This window comes from Myiozetetes cayanensis, unplaced genomic scaffold, assembly GCF_022539395.1.
Source record: "Myiozetetes cayanensis isolate MyiCay16 unplaced genomic scaffold, myiCay2020 scf17, whole genome shotgun sequence".
In the NCBI taxonomy this organism is placed as follows: domain Eukaryota; kingdom Metazoa; phylum Chordata; class Aves; order Passeriformes; family Tyrannidae; genus Myiozetetes; species Myiozetetes cayanensis.
The window spans coordinates 12,179,427-12,202,686 of record NW_026087378.1 but is presented as its reverse complement, the minus strand read 5'-3'; the positions used below and the strand labels follow the sequence as shown (position 1 = coordinate 12,202,686).

Sequence of the window (23,260 nt, the reverse complement as noted above, 5' to 3'; positions counted from 1 at the left end):
GACAAAGTTGCAGAAGCAGCAATGCAGATTTCTGTCTCCCAAGAGCCAACACTTGGTGTACTGTGAAGCTCCAAGCTCTCAGATGTGTGGTCTTTCCCATGGGAAACACTAATCACTTTATAATCAAACATTTTCCTGACACCTTGCTTAAGAATGCAGATTTTAACTTGGCTGCCTAAAGCAAATTCCATATTACTCTGCTTTCCTCCACAGGTCCTTCCCTGCCTGTCAGGCTGTTGCATAATCTGATTCTGCAACACTCTCTGAGCACAGCTACCAACCTTTCAGGGGCAGGCACCACCTTCCAGAGGTTTTGGGACAGGAGTTAGACATTTGGAAAACATCTGGAAATGTCCCAGCACAGGCCACTTCAGCCCAGAATCCTCAAATCCTCTGGAGTGTTAGGAAGGGTGGAAATCAGCCCAACTAACACAAGTAAGTTAATTTATGTGTATGTGATCCCTCTAGAATTTTCCATGACCATGATCAAAGTTTTCTCATTAGAAACAGAATACTCAAAACTTTGGTCAAAGTGACAGTAAATACGGTAAGAATAAAATGAAAGATGAAAAAAATCTACTATAAAAAGCAGTGAGTTGCAAAATATACACCTCACTCAGAAAGAAGTAAATACTAATTGAATTTTAACTCAGAGGTGGGGAGGTAAACAAGTGTTTTAAAAACTTACAGGCAACTAAAAGATGAAAATAGAGATTTTAGTCTATCCTTTACCACGCAACAATCCTGCTGCCAGACAGAGCTGATTTTAAATATTATTTCCATGAATGCATAAGGTAAACCCTGAAACACGAGGCAGTTTGTCACTGCCCTGGAGAACTGAACCTCTGCAAGGCAGTTCTGATATGAGCCTGACTTGCAATAAAAAATGCAGAGTCTCTCTGTTTACCTAAGAGGAGTCTTAATCCAGCCAAGAACATCTTGGTCAGACCTTACCAGGTTTATCACTGGTTCCATCACCACAGAGGGAGACCACCTCAAGCAGACTTGCTAATTTTTTTTTTTTTATTCCTCCAAGTAGATGAAACACAAGCAATAAAGGACTTTCAGTTAAACAGTGGTTAAGGTATTTATTTAAAAATATTGCCTTAAACACCTTGAACTGCGCCAACAGCAGAGTGCACTGCATTGAAACCCACCACGGCTCACAGAGGTGCTCACAGAGGCTTTTCCTTTATTTTATTTGCCTTTTTTTTAATGGAAACTTGCTGGGAATCAAGCTCATTCCATGAGTTGTGTGTGTGTTTGCCTGGGTGAGAAACGAAAACTGATCTATTCCAAAGGCAGCACTTAACTATCATTTCAAAATGGGAAATTAAAACACCTGAAAGAGAAGCCAGATCTTGTAGCCACTGACTTTTTTGGTATTTTTCTTTGCAACAACAAAAAAATAGTGATAAGTAAATAAGTTTACTGTTAAATATATTTATATTTCACTGGTATTTCTGTGCACAGAAGTTCAGCATAGTCCTATTACTTGGACGAAGTAAATTTTCTGATGAACACTTTTTTTTTGACAATACTTGAAATCAAAAAATGAAGATATGAAGTTGTAAGTTGAGCTTCACGAACAAGGTGAGAGAGAAGGAGCATGACAAAGACTCTCAGTAAAAAACCAGTAATGTTCCAAACCACAAAAATGTAGTTTTACGTATCCATCTTAATAAGTTCTATTAAAGCTGCATTATAAAAAGTATATTCACATTCTAAAGGTATTAATACATAATTATGTACATTGAAATCCATTTACTATTAAAATAGTCACTCTTAGGACATATTGGGAGGAAAAAAGAGGCAATCAGAGCACAGAACAGTGCCACACACTAACTGCAAAAGAGAGCAAGAAAAACTCAATTCAAGGGCACAAGTACAAACACTATTTATAGGTAACTGATGACCTGAAATCCTTTTATTTTACCACCTGAGACAATGAGGAAGTGTGTCAAGATCAGGGAGAATCAAACTCATCTCCCAAGAATGCAGATGATCTCAGCCACGGTTCACAACAAAATTTTCCATCTCGGTGTGTAACCTTCAGCCCCCAGCACAGGACGGTTCTCCGGTGCTTTTATTCAACACCTGCAGGTGCCTGAGAGGGACTCAGCAAAAGCTGGGCATAAATCAGCACTATTGCAAAGCCTGGAGAATCCTCTTACTACAGAAAGGATAGCTTACACCTTCAACTAAATCACTTGAGCAATTAAGCCCTTTCTGCACGAAGTGTGTCAATCGTGGTTAAAAAGCCAATTCCAGCTCCCGAGCCCACGTTGCACAGCTCGGGGGTACTTTTGAAAAGCTCTAATTTACACTGCCAGGCAGAGCCTGAACGCAGCATGACACAGCAAGACACAGCAAGGTAAACATCTTTGTTTCATAATGCCAACCCACTCCTAAGGACCCCTTCTGCACTGCCTCCCTACCCACAAAAGGTCCCGGGAAAAACACACCTCGAGTAGAAAAATATATTAACTAGAGATAAAAATATGTCCAAGTTATCCTTGGTAATTTCCTGACTGTACACAGATTCCTCTATCTCATTCAAATAATCAGTTCTGACATACTATGAAATGAAACAATCTCCAAAACACATTTAACCTCCTGCAGTTTCAAAGTTAAAAAAAAGCCTTAACTACAAACCCCATCGAAACCGACATCCTCCCTTCCGCAGATTTACCTGTGCAGGAGAACTTTACAGGCCATTCTGATTATCTTGGCTATCCCAAACGAGCACTTGAGGTAAAAATGCTTCATCTGGAAGCCAGCAAAGCGAGCTGTTGGCTGCTGGCTGTGCATGGTGCTCGCCGGGCTCCGGGGGCTGGCACTTCTGGAGTGCTGCACTAAAGCCTGCAGTCTAAATAGAAATCGACTGCAACATGAGGTCACTCCTGACAATAAGCTGCCCAATCAACACTTGAAAGCTTTCCTAACGTGTTGTTTACAGATTTGCCAGGGTGGAAGTAGGAATAAAAAACAGCACTGCACGAAAATAGGAATGTATTTTCCAGTAATTCAGGCAGGTGTTAATATTTGGTCAGCCTTACCGGGCATTTTGTCTGGCTGGGTAGCTGTTAATATTATCACCTCTCTCTAATTAAATCACAAAAGGGTTAACAAAAATATCACAGAAGTAATGAGGATGTTGCCCCCTCACTGCATTTAACAGTAACAAAGCAAACTGTTCATACAACTCAAATGCCATATCTTGTATTTTTACACATAAAGTTTCTGAAAAGCCCCAAAACAAAGGGTTTTTTATGTTAGACTTCTGACTGACAGTATTTGAGATGAACTGCACGAGTACAGCAAATACTGCTTGGCAAGGCACAGTGCTGACAAATTTGGAATAATGACAGAGAAAGGAGCCTGAAGCAGTTATTTCAACAGCAAGTCTTAAAATTCATCTGCAGTGCTGAGTCAGCGATTCTTTTCCCCAGAAGTCAGGACATCAAAACCCAAAAAGAGCCGTGGGGAAAAGGCTCCTGGTGAAGGAGAAGTTTCCTTTCCATGCACAGTCCCAACCTGGGTGCAACAAATGCTCCCTGCCTTGGGGAAGACGGGCTCCCAGATCACTCAACAGGTTTGTTTTAAATCCCATTTGCAAGCAGCCACTAAATCAAAGTGCATTAATGATTACCCACGTTCCCACCAGCTCTCTCCACCTCAAAGTCAAATTAACACCAGGCAGCGCAGGGAGGTCACAGGTTTCAGAAAGCACAAACAGAAGGAGCAGAGAAAAAAAGGTAGGGAGTAAAATTCTAAGCAAGTTGTAGTCCAAATAACCAGGAGGAAGGTCAGGAGCCCCTCTGGATGAATCAAGATAACCAATATTTAACATGCAGAACATGCAGCCTCAGCCTTCTTTTCCTTCTCCTCCACAGAGAGACCAAAATATACAGATATTCGGTTCCCAAAATCCAACAGTAAAAATGCAACAAAACTCCAGCTTAGGGAGTTAAAAGAATTATGTTTGAGATCTGCTTCCCCTCCTCTTTTATATATAAGTTGCCACAGGTCCTACCTCAAGACAGAGATAAACAATCCCAATAAATCTGCATTAACATTCACTTTTTTAATTATTTTTTTTTTTTACATTAGGAAACTAAGTCCAAAAGAAAGGCCATTAAATAGGTACATAAAAGCTTTTAGGTTTGGAGTAAAATTCACAGTATTTATAGTGGTTAAAAGTTTAATAAATACTTTCTCATTCACTTCAATTTTTTAAATGTTTCCTGCAGTTGATCTGGTTTTGCAGTCTAAATTCTCCTTCTTCTCCAGGATTCCTCCTTATCCTTTCCCACAAATTATGTAAAATGCCAACCATAATTAATGCCTATTCATTTTTAATTAACCTTAAACATCAAGTAAAAATGTTTTCATCTTCAGGCTATCCAATTTAAACTCTCAAACACGATGAGTTTGTCACTACTGCTGTGTTTACACATTCCAGAAGCAACCTAATACCTGTGAATAGTTAAACTGCAACTTCTCTTTTTTTCTTTTAACTGAAACTAAAATTAAAACAATTTTATTGCTGGCAAAGATAATTAACTATTAAAGTATAATTTAAATTACAAAACAGTTATGTTTCTCTCATTATTTTATATTTTACAACTTCTTGCCATGACCTAGAAGGAAGTGTGCTGCCAGCAGCTGAACAGATTTCAACCCAAAATCTACATTCCTGAAAATACTCATTCTTAGGCAGTAACTTAGTTGTGATTTTCCCTTCATTTCTGCTGGTTTTAGTCACATTTTTATTCTAAATTCCTCCTCACCCCTCCCCACAAGTTGTTCCATGCAGTGCCCATACCAAACACATGCTGTAGAGGGGAAGAGGTAAAATTCACCATCTGTAAATGTAAAACTCTAAGTACAAATAAATCAGGCTTAAAAATAAAACCTTGTGTGTTACAAGCAAGTGCAGACAAGCTCCCAAGAGGAAGTATTTTATGTTTGTGCATCTCCTTTGCGAGGATTGCTCTTAAAAGCTGACTCCCACTCCAACATCCCTGCCTGTGTCACACTTTGCAGGTGACAGCCCCAGGATTTCCCACCCAAAGGGAGTGGTGAGATGGTACAGGATGGGTTTGCATCCACCATGTGCAGGCTCTTTATTTCTGCTACAAAATTTACTGTTTAAATATCACTTTCCAGTTTCACTCAAATATGCCCTTTTTACCTTTCTCTGCATAAATCACCATATTTAATGCGATCTGAGTCCTCCAGGCATCCCTCTGCTGAATCTGGGAACAGTTATTTTAACCCATATTTTACTATTATGGGAACTGCACCTACTTCTAAAGCTGCAGTTTGTAGACACCACCACTTACATCAAAATCCTGACAGAATAAATTCTAACCCAGACTTTGAACCCAAACTCCAAGGCAGGCCTGACTTACCTTGTTGATGCTGTAACACTCCTGGAATCCGAGAGACTCCCTGTCACATCTAAATGCACCACAGCTGGCCTTTCAACAGGTTTCTCTGTGCCATCTTCTGGAAGTTCTTCAGACTGCTCAAGCTTTACATCTTCCTCTTCTTCCAAGAGATCATTGATCTAAAAAAGATTTAATCCAAGTTAATGGGTTGAAAAAATTCCTTGTAAGAGGTCCAGGGAATTAAAAGACCATGAGAATTATGAAAGTGATGTATGTGTCAAAGTAGAGCACTTTCCTTTTTGAGAAAAAAATAAAACAGGCACACTGGGCTTGCTTTTATGTAAAACCATAAATTTCACATCACTAAAAAGCTACTTTTGAAACACTGAACAAAAACTGAAAAGCAAGCACCACCTCCAGTGCCACAAATGAACACAAGCAGAATGGACAAACAACAAAATCCCGACCACACTGAAGTCACAAACCACAGACCCCTTCTTCTGCTTTGAATAAAACAGATCATTCTCCTCTATTCCACAGGAAGCCTTATTCATGTATCAGAAGCCTTTTCAAACCCTTCTAAGGAAGGCAATACAGAGGTCTAGGAATCCAAACCTTAAAGCACTGAATGAACACTTACAAAGTTTCCCTGAAGCCTCTTGTCTATTTTTGTTTCTTTGTTTCCAAACACACATGTTTTCACTGAAGTAGCAATACAAAACCAATTTAAAAAGTAAAAGAATATATCCAAGTGGTAACTCTAGAAAAGACACCTTCAGTTTTTTAAAAAGCAACTATGCCTAAAATATGAAAAGCTAAACAGAACAAAGTGATTCTGATTGACTCCCAAGGCCCCTCTGTGATTGATCTCTAAAGGTACAAACCCAAAAATTAAAGTAGCAGCCTCAAGAAAATATGCTTTATAGTATCTGCCCCATGAGTGTAAAAGAAAAGTACTAAATTAAGAAAAACTAAAACTTTAGAAGATGAAGATTACAAAGAGGCAGAGAGGAAGTACTTGTTTAATTTTTAAAAGGGGTGTAATGTGTTACGTGGCACTACATTCCAGGCAAAACACATACTTGTCCCTGGTTTTGCTCTGTAACTGCAGGAGGATGTGCCAGTGAAGCAGAGACGAGCCCACCCACACACCGGGGGCAGCTGCCAGTGGGGCTGTGCCTGGCAGGGACGGTGGCCCTTCTGTCCCCCCCCCGCACCACCCGACACAAGTGCACTGTTGACATCTGCTGGAGACACCACGACATTAAAGGGACACTCCACCAGCCCTCCAGCTGAGGGGAAAAACCAAGCAAAACCACACAGCAAACACACTGCTGTGCTCGGGAAACCCTCTGGCTGAAGCACACGATGAGGCACAGCCCAGTCAGTGATTCCAGAGCATGAGAGCACAGCCCAGCTCCAGGCACGGAGCAGCCACCCCAGCTCGGGACAGCCCCTCCGGCTGCAGGAGCCCCAGCCCAGCTCTGATCCACAGCTCCCTGCAGGCAGCAGGGCTGGGGCAGGTCCCAGGGGAAGGTCCCAGGGCCAGGCATGGTGGTGCACAGAGCTCAGAGACAGCAAACCCTGCAGAGCTGCAGCGTTTGCTGAGGAGCTGCCACAGCAGAGCTGCTCAATCCCGAGCTCGCTGCCCACGCCTGGCAGACCAGACCGACTCTGCTGCAGGGAACATCAACCAGCTGCCCTCCTACCTGCCTTAATTGCCTTGCTGAATGGAGGAGGGACTCGTAAGATAGGCTTTATTAATTCAGAGTTTCTTGTGACCTTCCCCAGCAACTGCTTGTTATTTACTCTTGTTCCTCTCTACAGAAAATGCATCATTTCGAAGCCTTAGAATCAGAAACATCACTCAAAACCTTTGGCAGGCTAAAAAAACTACACTTCAATATATCTTTCATAATCATAAATGTGTATAACAGACAGTGAAGTGATAACATATTGCTGTTCAAAATATCCTTACCTGCTCAGTTATTGAGCTTAAATCATTCGTAGATGAAAAATCTTCCTCTTCATTTTCAAAAAACTCGTAGTAGTTCTCCAGAAGTCCCGCCATTATTCTGCTCACTATTTCTTGTTCTTTCAGATCCTCCACATCTGTGTAAATGCTAAAGATTTAAACACTGGTTTAGTTTCAAAATCTACATCCAACTGTTGCCCCAAAGCACTCCTGTGAATGACTGCCGTGGCTAAGGGCTACATTTCACACCATTAACCCCATACCCACTCTGCTGCCTTCACACTGCTGGCATTATAAAGCTCTATATTGTTTTATATTTAAAAATGATGAAGTAGCAACTATTTAGTCTGTTAAATTTTTATGAGGAATATTTAAAATTCAAGTGTTTTCCCGTAGAGAGGAGACACCAGGATAAGCTGATACTTTAACAGCCTTCTCCCAGAACTGTTTTCTTGCTACAAATAGTAACCATACACACTATCACTAAAATATTTGAACCTCAGAATAAATAAGTAATGCAACAATCAAATCAGTGGTTTCTAATGCCACAGCTCACAAAAAAAGTTGCTGTTTAAATCCCATCAAAAACTGTAAAACCATACTGTGGACTTGCTACTGCTGCTCATGGACTAGGAATGACTTTAAACTACAGCTATGCCCTCAAATTCACATGGAAACACTTTATGAACTTTTATAATTAACTTACTGAAAGACATCCGGGCCAAAGACTGCAGCTAAAGAACTTGCTGACCAAATTTCTTCATGATGAGATGCTACATTAGCTAAAAATTTACACAGAAACTTTAACAAACTGTAATTAACAGGTGGAAGCTGCTGCAAGAGGAACCTCAGCTTTCTTCCAAATTCATCTTCATTATTATAATCTGGAAAAGGAATAAAAATATTTTAGCCACAAATTGATACTGATCAGACTTTTTTGACAATTTCTTACTTCTGAAGTACAACTGATACAGTCAAACCACAGCTCAAAATGTCAGAATTGACTTGCACTTGTTCAATAATTGCCACCATGTTCCCTCTGCAAGTCCAATCTGCAGTTTGCAGTAGATTTTCCCCAATTAACACTCAAGTTTCTGATTTCATAGGACAAACTCCTCCATGTTTTTGTTTCACCAGTGTTATGTAACAATTGCTTTGCAGGAGAGCTCCAGGGACAGGGAGCTAACTTCCATCCAGTTAAATTCTATCAGACAAGCTACTTTGACACTTTATAACATCCCATCCTCACCACTCTACTTGCCTCTCTAACATTTCACTGATAAAGCCATCTCAGTGCAATCATCTTCACACGTGCTCAGCTCCAAGCTTGTTGATTCAATTCCAGATCTGAAAAAGGGTCACCATAAAACCTCTTCCTTCTCACCCCACTTAACTATACCCTTCATCAAAATGTCTCCCCATAAATCTCCTGTGTTGCATCAGCAGCCTTACAGGCAACAGGGTTCAAGGAGTTTACAGCTGTTTGTACCTAACTGAGAAATCCCATCTATAGGAAACGTCAGGAAAGCAAAACGGGAGAAAAACTGATATGAAGAGGCCGCCCCTTCTTTCTCAAGACACTTGAAAACTCTGCTGAGATCAGTTAGAAAGGGAAAAGTATTTTTGAAGGTTATGAAGCACCACTCTGCCTCTCTAGATGAGAGAGCTGAAATATCCTAGTCCTTAATATCAAAGCAAAGAGTGAGCAAATTCCCTGTTGTGTAAGCACAGGAACACCAAGAAGTAACTGCACAGGGTTTCATGTGCTCAGAGTCAACACCTACAGCAGCTGAACACAGGCAACCAGGCACAGGAAAATAGTTGTCCCAACACAGTAACACAATAAAATTAATATTTCCTTGTTATTTTTCAAACAGAACAGGAGGAAAAAAAAAAAAAAAAGGACTTTAAAAAGTACTTTCCCAATGTAGACCTTCAAAAAGAAAGGAAGCAAGAGAGAGGTGACAGTCAGACCACCTTACACATACTCCATGTTCTGTCTAACCAACCTGTCCAGAAATTTAAGTTCTAAACAACAACCAGAGACCTAAAAGGTGAAACTTCTTACCTCTACCTGAAGTCCTCTGACACTAAAGCAAGGGAACACACTCCTGGGGCACATGACCTTGTGCAATCAGGTCAAATTCACACTTCCATTACCAAAATGACCTGCCTTTGAGGAGCCACCTGCATGGAATGAGCCCCTAACGATGCATGTAGGCCACACCTTGTTGTATCACTAAGTTGTTTCAAGAACTAAGCCTGACCTAACAAAATATAAAGGACTGCTAAAGATGGAAAAGTCCAGAACTAACATATGAATCCACAACTACTACCACCTTCTGCACCTGTGTAAGCAATTCCTCCTAAAATGCAGCTGATGATGTAATTCTGGAAAGTGATTGTCTTATCACACAGCCAAAAGCCAATTCGAGGAAAGCAGGATACTTAGGAGAGGAAAATGAAGCAGCCTCACACTGCTGCAGATGATGCTCCAGTTTAGCACTTGGTAAACAGAAACCCAGCACATGAAAACCCTGCTGAACCTACTCCTCCCACAAACCAATTCCCACTCTGAACAAACAGGACTATCACAAGCACCCTGGAGTTCTTATCAGGAATAAACCCAACAACAGAAAACAAAATCAAACAAAAATGAGTGCCTCACAAAGCCAAAAAAGCCCAGCATTTGAAGAGAAGTATGAGCTGACATTGGAAAAGGAGCAACACTCCTGCAGGGAGACAACCAGGAGCGGCCCCTCTGAGGACATGACTGATGCAGCGCTGCAAGACAAGTGCTCGTGAAAGTCAAGTTATGAACCAACTCCAGCATCACTCAACACAGCAGAGGCCAAAAGACCCAGGAGGGTGGGTACAGAGACACAAGCTGGGAATTGGTAAAGACAATAACTGTGCCAGCATATGGGAGTCAGTTTGAAAGGGCAAGGATTTGTAGTATATGAAAAAACATACTTAGCAACAACAATATGCTGATGACAGGTGGTTTTTTCCTCCTACAAGTGAATTTTAAGCTGCAAACAATCCACAGTGGGAGAGCAAATATGACATGAATGTAAGACTTGAGATTGCTTTTCTAGTATATAGAAGTCTTAAGTGCCATGAAAGCATAGGCAGAGTAAGTGAAATAAGAGAGAAACAAAGGCATTCCCCAGCACTTTCAAAGCATCAGTGGTGGGAAACTGTCCAAAAATTTCAGTTCCAGTAGTTTTGACCAATGTTCCAGCATTCTCACACAACATGGAACATTCAGAACTAATCAGCAGGATGCATGGCAGCTTCACCATTTTCCTACACAACAGATGAACTGTGCCTTTGAACCCAGACTGAGCTTCCTAAATAAGACCAATTTATTGGGGTTTATGCTAAGAAAAGGTCTCTTTGAATGCCTCCTGATGCACACATCATTACACAGAGCACCAAAGACATCCTGGTGCCACTAAAAATCTCAATTCAATACCAGGTTTTACTCTTAAAAAAAAAAAATCACAAAATAAACCCAGCAAATCAATAATAGTTATTACCTTGAGAAAGTTGCATCAAATGTATGTGCAAACTGCCTGGGATAACTGGCTCTGGAAGTTCTTGAAGAAAAAATCTAAGAAGGCTGATAGCTGAGGGTACATCTGCTTCTTTAACCAGGTCCACATCTTCTCCGTTATCGTAGCGTTGCCGGAGCCACTCCACTGTCTCAGCATTCCCATTGACTTGAAAAAGTCCTTCTTGTTCCAGACCCCCTGAGTTGGGAAAAAAAAAAAAGTTGCAGAAATAAACTTTGAGATCCAATATGGACAAATGTGTCAGAAGAAAATACCTATAACCAGATATGCACGATTCCCACCCTGAGTGAAATGCTTTCTGGACAGCAGTTCTGTAAGCACTTCCAGCAGTTCCTTGTCCCAGCACACACATTCTTATGCCCAGCTAACAATAAAATAACAAGGTAAATGTTAGCAGTGCCTAAAGCACAGCATTTCCTAGGAGGTGCCCTGCTGGGCTGACTGCATTGCTCTTGGCTAGAAAACAGCAATAATCAAACGTAACAGGAGTAAAGAAAGCAACTGTGTATCACCAAAAAAACCCCAAAACATCCAATCCACATCCAATTAAATGTAAGTAACTTCAAAAACATCTCAGAAAACCCCCAACCTAGTCTATAAGAGTAACAGTTCATTGCATTATTTAAAGTACAGCAAGGTAATACATACCATGTTCCTCAATATAGTCCACGACATGGCGGACTATGAATGGAACCTCATTGTCTGGTTGCCCTTCTTGCTGCAGCTCATCAAGTGGAATTCCAAATATTTTGTTAGCAAGAACAGAGTTGCAGTTACTCAAGGAAGGGGAGGAGCTCTTCCTCATATCTTTTTGCAGCCAAAAATCAAAGCTGTCTTTTCTGTCAAATGAGAGGAATTAAAACCGAAAAACCACACATCAGTGTATGCTGTTGAAACATTGATCTGTAACACAAAGTGTTTTAGTTACCCAATGCAAATACTCTCTAGTCTGTCTCCATCAGTTCACTGAACTAAGGAACAGCTCTGAAATGACTCCAAACACAGCTATCACTGAGGTGTTCTGTCCAACCCTCAGCAGAGGGATGAGAAGAACAGGGAGAACAGCAAAGGAAATGCAGAAAATTCTAGTTCCAGTATTTGCTAATTAAGCTCTAAGGTACCTGGGGAGAGGCAAGTTCCTCAGTGCCTTTTCTAACAGTATTTAGTGGTCAGGCTTCCAGAAGCACAAAAGAGCCTCTCGACAGGAAATGAAACCAGTGGATCCTCCCACAGCCAAAGCCCAAGTTTCAGTTATACGAAATGATTAAGTATTTTCTGATGCACAACTGTACTGCAATCAACTTTAATATATTTGGCATTTTCTGGTCTACATAATAAAGCTTTCAACACCTGCATCAAATTAAAAGCTTTACTGAACATAAACCCCCCAAAACTAGTTTCTAGATGCTCAGTGATACTGTTCTTCTATCATGCAGAAGCTCAAGTTCTACTTGCAAGTCTTTGCTTGATAAAGGATCTAGACAGATAACAAAGGTATCACCAGAGGCAGTGTAAGTCACTCAGTTAAACTGTTATCCTGTCAAAACCAAAATATTTCTTCTAGCAAAGAAAAAAACACCGTCCTTTCAAAACAAATAATAAAAAGAAAAGAAAACACACTTGTTTAAATGCCAGCAAATCACTTTCATAGAGGTTGACACGGCAAAGCAAACATGAAGCACATGCTGTTAGTCAAAGCACTGCCACCAAACAAGTTCTCTGTTTACTGATGGATAAATTCTAATGGATTAGACATCCTGAAATCTGTATTTTTGGGTTTTCTTCCAGGAAAATAATGTAAGGAACCTACCTCAGAGTACTTAAACAGCCGAGTTTGAAAAACGCTTCCTGCGCCAGCTGCCCTCACTGACCAAGCATTCTTTTGTCATTTATGGTTGTTTAAGATTATGGCAAAAGATCAGCCTGTAGTTCCTCATTGAAGAATAGCAGAACTCGATCAGTACTTCAGCAGTTAATCTGAAAAGAAGGAAAATATTATTAGACCGTCAAGTTTTCAACAGTTTTAAACTCAGTCACAAGTCTAAACATCGCATTGGAGGAATCCTCCTTGTCAAAACATCAGCTCCTTGTTCTGAACAGAAAAGCACAAAGACCACACTAGCACACCTCATGAGAGCTCCCAAAACTGCAAATCCCCTTTTTTCACTTAGGAGTTAACCACACTTGAAGTCAAAGTTATCATGGGACATTTAAGTCTTAACAATTATTCAATAATTTGCAGGCTCATTCAATCCTCATCCGAAGAATCAAGGAGGGCTAAGTAGGTTAGGCAGAAGTGTTTTAGGGTACCTATCATACTAAAATATTGAATGGCTATAAAATCTTTAGAAGGATCTCAGGCACTGATTTAGTACATCATTTTTAAACAGCAAGACCAAAACCAAAGTCCTAACTAACCAGTTTCAGTGGTGCTGATCATCTTGTCTAGGAAGCTGATTACGTGTCCCAACTGCCAGATCAAAGTCCAAGAGATCATCAGATCTGGATCCAGGAAGCAACTTCCCCCAAGTCAGATTCCATAGAACCACCCCCATATTTGCCACCTTTAATATATAATCCAGATTATCTGGACATTTTTCGTGTTCTCAGCTCCCAAAATAGCTACAAACCACAGTAACAGCCTTTATCATTTTCTGTGGTGTCAAAAATTTAAACTGCAGCTTCATGGCACAGTGGAGCTGAAATAAAGTCCCAAATCAAAGGGTCACCTCAGCCCCTTGATCTCACCCATCATTATCTGTTTATTTTAATTAAACTCAAGCAACTCTTAGTGGGCAAAACTAACTTGCTTCAACCTGCTCGGTGTCTTCTTGCACTGAGGCCCAGAGGAAGAAATATTTCAGGCTTAAATGTGTTAAAGTCTCTGCCTACTGATGTAAGCAATGCTGACCAATATTCTTTCCTGCTCTGTGTCATCTGTCTCTGTCTATTGTCTTGTATCACACACAGGTTGTAAATCTGTTATGTCTCACACAAGTGAATCCTGGGCTGAGATCAGGATTCCAGGTGAGCTGGCAACAGAAAATGAAGGGTTATATTGCAATCAACAGGTTTTACTTTTTTTGTTTGTTTGTGGGGGTTTTTTAACCAAGCATTTTCAAATCTGATATTGTGTCCTCTTGGTTACTAAGAGGTTGTGGCAGATTCCAAGAGCGAAGCAGCTGCAATTCATGGCTCTCCTATAATTTCTGAAGGCTTTGGACAGCCATTTTGCTGAATGTTTTGGTATATTAAGAGGAAGGCAACATATGTAAGTTTTCAATCAATCCCAATATGAAGATGCACAAAGTCTATTTTTTAAGTCCCACCTGTCCACAGCAAACCAGAACACCTCATCCCTAGGCCAACTGTGGGGTTCAGGGCAGCTGGGAGAAAACCTCTGATGGATCTGCCACAATGTTTCAGGCTGCCTTGCTATAATCAACCAACAAACCTAATAAAGAGGTCAATTTAGCAGTAACCACTTCTTTCTAATTCGGCACCAAGTGGGCATTCTTGAGGTGCAGCTTTCTCAGCAGAGGTAACTCTGCTCAGCTCACTCAGCCCCTTTCACCAGGTGCTGCAGACAAACAGGCTGCCTGAACATTAATTTCATTCAGGAGACGTGAAAAAAAAAAAAAAAAAAACAATACGGATTTCTATTTTAACTGGCTTGGCAAAGCAACAATGAAGTTGAAAGAGCCTGGTTGTCTCATTGTTAGAGCAAAACCGGATTTACAACCCAAGCTTATACTTTAAACAAACGTTTATGTAGCTTATCATCACCTAGAATTAGTGAAAGGCTCATTTTCACCCTCTCAGATACACACACACTTATAGACACATTCCAGTACATCATTACAGGCAACAATTCATTTACAAATCATTGACGCCTTTTCCCTTTTAACGCAGGCTTTGGGATCTTCACAGTCTGTGATACAATGCAGCTGGTATTTACCAAGTCTAGAAAAAGCTGGAAACTCTCAGAAAGTTCTTCAGCTTCCAGCAAGTTTTATTTCCTGCTATTTGCAACATTGTAAAACTGTTAATAATTAAACATTATATCTCCACTTTTTCTACGGATCAAAAGCTTTCCCGCTTGCCCTCCCGTGACTCAGGAAGTGCAGCACTTCCAGGCAGACATGGAAGAAAACCAGGACAAGACATGGAACCTTCAGGATTATTTCTGGATCCTTTTACAAATACTAAGCATTGCTGTGGATTTTTTTTTATTATTTCTTTTATTTTATTTTTTTTTGCCATGATCAAACAAGTCAGAAAACAGGAGCTGGTCCATTCAGTCAGCTATTCCTACTTTTGTCCATATTTTCCTGATCCTTTCAAACATGTGCTTCCCCCTCCCAATTTCACAGGCTAAATGCTCCACAAGAATTATCAAGGAAAAAAAAAAAAAGAAAACCAAATAGGTGGTGTTTTATTGTAAATATTCTGGTTGCACCTTTCTCAATCTACTTCCCCTCCTCGTTACTACAAATATTTTAAAACATCCCTAAGCTACAATCATGTTCTACAGAATTTAAATACAGAAAACTAAAAATACATCTTATGATGACCACATATTATACTGCAAGTTCATTCATTTACAAGAGGCTGAAAAAAACCCATGCTATGTCCTTTTGCAACATGTTGAGGCCAGGCATCTTAAATGAGGGTAAAACACAGTTTTGTTCTGTAGTGAGAATTTTAGTGCTCACACATTATTAAAAAAACTTTGCTTTGTTTTGGCTTTTTTATTAAGGCAAGTTCTTCAGAGTCTGCTGGGAAAACAGCACCATGAGCTTCGTTTTGCCATCATAATAGCATTCACTTATCTTGGCAATTAAAGAAGTATTCACACCCACACACGAAATGCCACTAAAGAAAACACAGCACAGCCGGCTAACCTTTCATATTTGAGGAATACACAGGAAAATTTAGACTTACATTTAGTTCAGCTTTTACATTACTGATTGACCTACAAATAACACAAATTAAAGTCCTCAGGGTTCCACCACCTTTCCTTAAAACAAAGGAATGAAGCAACAAGTACAAATAAACAAAGGAAGGCTGCGAACTGAGACCATAGGAATGAAAACATTCATTCTGCCTGTAGAATTTCTGCCACAAGTCTCAGCTATTCAAGCAATTCTTTCATTTGCTTGTTTTATCTAGCAAGAAATTCATATTGTCTCTGAAGCCAAACCCAAAGCTAACAGTGACTGCTGCTCTGCTCTGCTTTAATAATTTATTTCATGGCATTAGCAGACATTGCCAGTGATTTTTTTTTTGGTACCACTAAATATAAGATTTTTAGACAGGAAAAAAGTGTCATAGGGTAAGAAAACAGCCTGTCCTTGTTGCTCAGGAAATTCACCTCAAGTTTTTTGGCTTTTTGAGCTTGCAGTGCTGTGACCCTGTGAGCCACCCACGAGCCCTAAAAGGTCACGTACACATCCTCCAGCACAGAGAGGATCAATGCTCCTTTGCTGCAACACAGGGAGGTTTATTTACAAATAAAATTCCACAAAAGCCATCAAGTGTCTTAAAGTTTTAAGTTCCTTACTTTATATTCGATAAATGCTACATTATGTTACTTATACGACTTACAACCAGACAAAATCCATGACGTCCTCCCGGATGCAAACTTACGGTTACAGGAAAATAAAGAATTCTTTTTTTTTTTCTTTTTTGCTAACTTTGAAATGTTCAAAGTTGTACCAGATTTCCCGACTTTCTACATGATGGGCAAAAACTTCTGACAGAAATTCCAAGTTGGAATGGCAGAAACTCTCCCCACGTCATGACATCACGCAGAGCCAGCTGAGGGGTGTGAGGTTTCCCCAGGCAACTTTTGTGGACCAGCTCAGTGTGGAACACACAAACCATTTGGCTACTGCTGCACCACACACTGTTTCATTTAGGTTTTAAAAAAATAGCAACCAGAGCTCTTCTCCTTGCTTTTAAGTTTGGTCGAGATAAAAGGAAACTAATTTTTTTTTTTGGTCATTTTAGGTCACGATTGTAACAATCGACGCTGACTGATTTTTATGCCATTTGTGTTCTGAAATGTTTGGGGCATTCCCAAAGGATGAGCTTTTGCTCATCTGAACAGTACCACAAACCCAGGACACAGAAAAGGACAAACAATAATTGTCTCAAGAGCACAGCTGAAAGCAAGCAGAGCTGTGCAAGTGTTCTGTTCATATTCAAGCATTCTCCACGGAAAAAGAACAATCACACATAAGTAGTCATTAATAATTTGAATAGTCCAAAACAAAAAATCATTTAAAATAAAAGTTGTAAACTCAGCAAGATTAGCTTAAAACAGATTCTTAAAGCAAGATTTCCTCCTTTTGACTGCCAGTGAAATCAGCTATGGAGAGGTATTTCAGGCACAAGTCTGGACTGGTAAATCAGACAACTGGGCTCAGTTATTACTTTAAATTTAATAAGCTGGTCTTAAGGGTACAATCCCCATCCCCACAAAGGCAAAACGTTTGAAATTAAGTATAACTGCAGAATTTAAGTTGCAGTGCTGAAGGAAACCATGCTGGAATAAAAGCCTTCTCAAGCAGATGTGCCTCCCTGCTCCCTTCGTTTCTCATCAGCCACTGGCTCTTCACTGCCCTGTTTGCTTTCTGGTTAAATGGGAATCAGAAGGGAACAAGCTCGTTGCAGTTTTGCACACAATCACAAAAGGAGTCAGCAGAAGCATGAACACCAGCTCTTTAATTAATTAACTACTTGCCTAGTATGTGCCTTCACATGAGCACTCACACACACTAAACCTCAACTCCATCAGCAGAAATTCTCCATCGTTCGCCACCAGCACTTCTGAGACTGCCTCAAAAACCACCCCACTGACAAAATACTGGTTATACTCACACAGCAAATGGAAGCACAAAAAAATACAACCTAAGATTTAGGAGGATGCAATTATAATGCAATTTTGTTTCCTGGAAATGCACTAGCAAGCCTTCTAATTTACAAATTAGAACAATTTAAATTATGCCTTCATGTCCTTAGCATGGAAGAAAGCAACAGAACACCTCATCAAAGCTCCTCTGGAAAATATATTAGTAAAACTAAAAGAATTTTGGATTTTCTTGGTTTTTGAATTTACAAGCCAAGAAACCACAATACTGATTACTATTTATTTTCCAATCAGTATAGTTTAGTCTACATTTTCAGCTGACAACACCTGATCTCTCTGTCTGTAAATAAGCCCATCAAAAACAGATCTTCATTGACAGGTAGATGCTATTTATTAGTGAAACCTAAATATACAGTGACTGACTTAAGTATCCCAAACAGTGTAAAACAACTCTACATTCTCAAAGAATAAGCTGAGGGATCACTAAAACGTTAGCTGGCTCTGATATGCAAAAATAACGTTTAATATTCACTTACTAGATAAAATCCAGAGGCTTTTTTAGCAGCATTACAGCAGCTCATAATCCTCCTCCAAGTCTATTGTAGCAAGAGGAATGAAATCCAACCACCAGCGATACCAGAGAAAAGTCGATGTTTGCTCAGTGCCTCACACCCACCAGCACACACGGCCAGATTTGCTCTCATCTGCTGCTGCCGATGCACATGTGCAGAATGAGAAAGGAACTTCCTGCTCGCGCAGATCCCATCACGTTCTTAACAACAGTAGTTAATAAATAAAAAGGCTTTTGTATCTTGGGTAACAGCTAATTATCGTCATCCTACTCGCCACCCGCCCCCCTCCAATGTAAAGCTCTGCTCCAGAAACCACCCAGGGATAATTGTCTGTGCATCAGATAATACAGAACTTCAGGGCACTGTGAGAGTACAGAAAGGTACCAGGCAGGAGGAAATGATCAGTAAAACCCTGCAACGGGAGAGGTTCGTGTTATAAAACCAAAGCAGTTTAACAACTGACACTGCTGTGAAAACAGACTTGGGAACACAAGTCGAGCTCCCTCAGAGGCACCGAAAAAGCAAACTATAAATATATAATGCGCTTGATTCATTATGCAGAAGTTATCGTATTACATACTTTTATCATCAGCTCGTTTTGCCCCCTGACACACAGGTAAGCAGAAACGCAGGGCTGGAGCTCAGCAGATTACAAAACGATTACACAGCCCATTCCCTAGGAAAACACTGCCTGAGTCACAGCCACCAGCACGTGCCACCCGAACACAGGACAGGCTCAGCATCCCCGCTGCAGGAGCAACACATTCCATTCTGTACCAGTGACTCTTGGAATTGCAGGGAAAGAAGGGGAAACCAAAAACAAAAGAAATTAAAAAAAAAAAAAGAGAACTGGTCCTGAGTTCTCCTCCACAACCAATTCCCGTGGCAACCTGATTATGAGCAAATTTGAAGACACAACCAGAAATCATAAGGTTAAAAATTACACTGCAGACTAAATTTAAGGAACCTGATTACATTACAAGAGTGCCAAGGCAACAAAAGATTTCATTACATGTGGAGTTCGGCAAAAAGAGGAGAAAACCTTTCATACACACTCAGGGAAAAAAAAAAAAAAAGAGTATAAAGGAAGAAAGAACCACATTCGTAAGATTCCAGCTCTCACCTGTTCAGTTTTGTCCATGTATTATCATCCTGCACAGCTGAGCACTGATTTTAATCCTGAACACACTGCAGGGAACACTGAACAGAAGAGACCCGTGAGGAGCCACTCGGAGACTGCACCCAGGACAATCAATGCAGGGCTCCCACCAGAGACTCTGCTCAGATCCAGCAGCTGCCCCACCCAAACGCCCTCACAAATGTCCAGACAGGGAAGAAAATAAAAAACCACTTAAACCTCTCAATAGAAAAAAAAAAGCCTCTGCAACCACAGCCTTTGTTACAAGCTGTTGGAACACAAACATAATGAACTATCTGTATTTTAAGGTCTTTCAGTTTATTTTTTGTTTAGGTTTTTGTTTGTTTGTTTGTTTTAAATACACGGGATTTCACACGTTCTCCGGTGAAAGACCACAAGAGTAACTGTTTGTTACTATCACAATAGAACTATTTTCACAGTAATCACAACATGGTCCTGCAAAATATCACCCATTTCTTGTAGTGAAGGACTACACCCATACATTGCAAACCTAACAAGGTTTTCAGCACCATAATCACCCTCTAAACTATGTTTTAAAGACTTTAAAAAAAAAAAAAAGCCCTGTAGAAGATGCAGTAACAAATACATCATGGTTTAGGCTGCAAGAATTCACAGAATTCACCTGAATTGAAATAACTTTCACAAATCCCAACACTTGGCTACCAAACCAGTATAAAACCAGGAAGACAAATCCAAATATACCAAAGCCTTGAGACAGCTGGTCTTTCTGAAACAAAAATTTTGCAGGCAAAATCCATAACTTGCAGAAAATAACAGTCAGCAAGAAACTCAAAACTGAATGGCTCAATTTTACTAACTTTTCACAGAGCAACGTAAAATTCTTGTATTCTCTGCCTGAATCCAATTTTGACACGAGACATACAAGCTCTCTGTTGAAAAACTGATAGAGCCATCACTTTACAAACTGCATGACAAGTAACAAACCTCCCTCTTTCACAGCCCTTCACAGAAGACTTAACAGTCCTTCAATCCTGTATCTCCTCCTCAGATGCTCTGGATAAAGTGCTATTTTCTGGTTCTTAAATACTACTCCTCACATCTGAAATGATCAATAAATATATAACCAGGCCTGCAATGCAGAAAAAAAAATTAAAAGTGTTTGCCATCTCTCGTTCTTACAGATGCAAATGCTGAACTGCCCTGCAAGGAGTCAATTCACTCCCATCCAAACTGGATTTCTGTGTGATAAAATTAACCTGGTGTTATGCACCGAATTTAAGGACAACTTAAAGGCATTATCTTACCGACATCACTTCCTCTTCCCTACAGCTGCAGCTTCTTTTGTGGGGGATGGGGGGAAAAAAAAAAACAGAACCACCCCCCCCCAAAAATATCCAAACTGAAAAAAAAGCACCTCAAGACTTCGCAGATTTTCCTCACTTTCCTAGAAAAGGGCATCACTGCCGAGCTACAATTCAAAAGCCCGAGTATTTGAAAAAGAGAGGAAAAAAACCACCACCCCAAAAAGCAGGGGCTCAGCACACACTGATGCCTGTTCCAAAGGCAAGGAATGTTTCTGCAGCCTCACCTGCCTTTGCAAACGAGCCCTTATGGGCACTGGAAAGCAATGTCAGGAAAGCCTCGCTGCTCGCACAGGTCTCGGGCAAATGGGGAGTCTTTTAACGAGCTGGGAGAAGATCCTCCAGTGTTACAAGCAGCACGAGCCCAGGACTGAGCAGATAACAACTCTCATTTGCCGAACTCAGACTTTTCGACACACTGTCCATGTCAAAATCTGCAGGCATTTAGAAAGTTAACCCGGAGCTCCTCCGAGTCAGCTCCTTCAAATGCAACCACGGAACACTCTGCTTGATTGATTTTTCTCAAATAATACAGTAACTTTCCAGTCTGATGCTTTCAAAACACTGAGGTATTTGATTCCTTATTGTAACATTGTCAAGGCAAGGAAAGGATCCCTATGGTGCTGCACAACGCACAAAATACAGACAAAGCAGATTAAAAAAGATTCTAAATGCCTTCGAATCTATGCAACAAAGAATATTTAAAGCAATTTACTAGTAATGAGCAGTTACAAGGAAAAGAAAACAAACAAAATAGCTAAATTGCTTACAATATAGGCCAACAACCCAGCTTTTTACTCCTTTTATGCTGGCAAGTTAAACTGAATGGAAGACAGAAAAACTTCAAACCTAAATGCTAATCTAGTTTAGCAATTTCTTCCAAAGTCACATACTAACAATTCCATCCCTGAGGACACTCAGGAAAACACGCCAGAAAAAAAAAATAAACAACCGTGTAGGTTCTGATATATTCACTTTCTTTTCTTTTAAACAGGCAAGAGTCATTAGGTGGCATTTACTTCTTCATTTGTTACCTCTTTTCCCCACCTCGAGCTCGACAGCAGCACGAAATTTTGTGAAAATTTATTAAAATGCAGCCAGACTTGAGAATGAGAAAGCTGAGCACTAAAACCTGGTGTTGAGGTTGTGTGATGGCAGGTTTTAGTGTCTGGTTTGTTGTTTTTTTTTCCCAAACCTGGAAAGGAGCACCTTAACCCTGGGACAGCAACTTTCTGACAGCAGGAAACCCTGGGATGTTTCGGCCTCCCTAAGGAGCTTCCACGAACAATGGAGCCCCACACCGGCAGCCCCCTCGGATGATGCATCCTGGGCACAGCCTGCGTTCAGCCCAGCCGGCGTTGATAACTCCGTGCCTGCCCTCCCTTTTGAACTTCTGGAAGCAACTTGGCTGAGGAGCCGCGGGGCCGGAGCCCCCTCGCAGGGGGCACGGGTGACCCGCGGGAGGAGGGGCCGGGCCGGGCAGGGCAGGCAGCTCCTGGGGGAGCAGAGGAGGCTCCCGGCGCTGACAGCTCGGCCCGGGCGGGCGGCGCTGCCGGAGCCAGAAGGTTCTGCCGGAGCCAGAAGGTTCTGCCGGAGCCAGAAGGTTCTGCCGGAGCCAGAAGGTTCCCGACGCGCTGAGGCGACACCGGACCCGCCCGAGCGCGGGCACCCCCCACCCGCCCGCCCGCCCCGCGCATGCGCCGCGCGCCCCTCACCGTTGCCGGGTGACTCGCCCTCCCCGCCGTCCGCGGCAGCGCCGGCAGCGCCCTCCGCCCCTTCCTACCCCGGGGGCCGCCGCGGGGCCTCTGCCCTGCCCGCTCCGCTCCGCGCCGCTCGCAGCCCTTCCTCGCGCCCGTCCCGGCTCTCCCCCTCTCTCTGCGGTCGCCGCGGCTCTCCGACCCCCCCCAGGCCGCTGTGTCGTGGTGGTCGTGGCGGCCGCGGCGCTGCCGGCCCGGGCTCCGTCCGTGCGCTCCGCGCGGCTCCGAGCCCCGACCGCGACCGGGGGGTCCCCGACGGCAGCGGCGGCCACGGCCGGAAGTGACGCGCTGACTGACAGGTGCAGAGCGCGCACACCCCCCCGGCTCGCCCCCCCCTCCTCTCCCCGGGGTCACGTGCCGCGGGGCGGGGCCGAGGGGCGGGAATCGCGCCCTGAGGGGGAGGCGGCGGCGCCCGCGGGCGGGGCGGGAACGGGAGGATCGAAATTGGTGTGGGGGGTTTTTTTTTTTTTTGTCCCGTCCTCGCCCCGCACGGGGTCGATGAGCCTGGAAAACACGCCCCGAGATCGCAGAGTCACCCAGGCTTGGAAATGATCTCCTGAGATCGTCAACCCAACACCACCTTGCCTACCGGACCGCGGCACTCAGTGCCACATGCAGTGTCTCCCT

General features: G+C 41.9%; 1 protein-coding gene across 7 annotated transcripts in view; it reads right to left on the bottom strand.

Moving 5' to 3' along the window:
• The window catches only part of FAM13B (family with sequence similarity 13 member B), a 44,002-nt gene extending 21,114 nt beyond the window's left edge, over positions 1–22,888 (bottom strand). For 2 of the 7 annotated variants that reach the window (XM_050311894.1, XM_050311899.1), the window contains exons 1-7: positions 22,592–22,887; positions 12,760–12,926; positions 11,598–11,788; positions 10,914–11,126; positions 8,078–8,255; positions 7,375–7,519; positions 5,418–5,575 (exon numbers count right to left, since the gene is read on the bottom strand). In XM_050311894.1, the coding sequence (XP_050167851.1) occupies positions 5,418–5,575; positions 7,375–7,519; positions 8,078–8,255; positions 10,914–11,126; positions 11,598–11,754 (851 nt within the window). In that variant the 5' untranslated portion in view covers positions 11,755–11,788; positions 12,760–12,926; positions 22,592–22,887. Of the gene's footprint in view, positions 1–5,417; positions 5,576–7,374; positions 7,520–8,077; positions 8,256–10,913; positions 11,127–11,597; positions 11,789–12,759; positions 12,927–18,359; positions 18,517–22,591 lie in introns of those variants that run through there. The other 5 variants (XM_050311898.1, XM_050311901.1, XM_050311900.1 and 2 more) reach the window with 4 other exon arrangements.
• Positions 22,889–23,260: the final 372 nt, after the last annotated feature.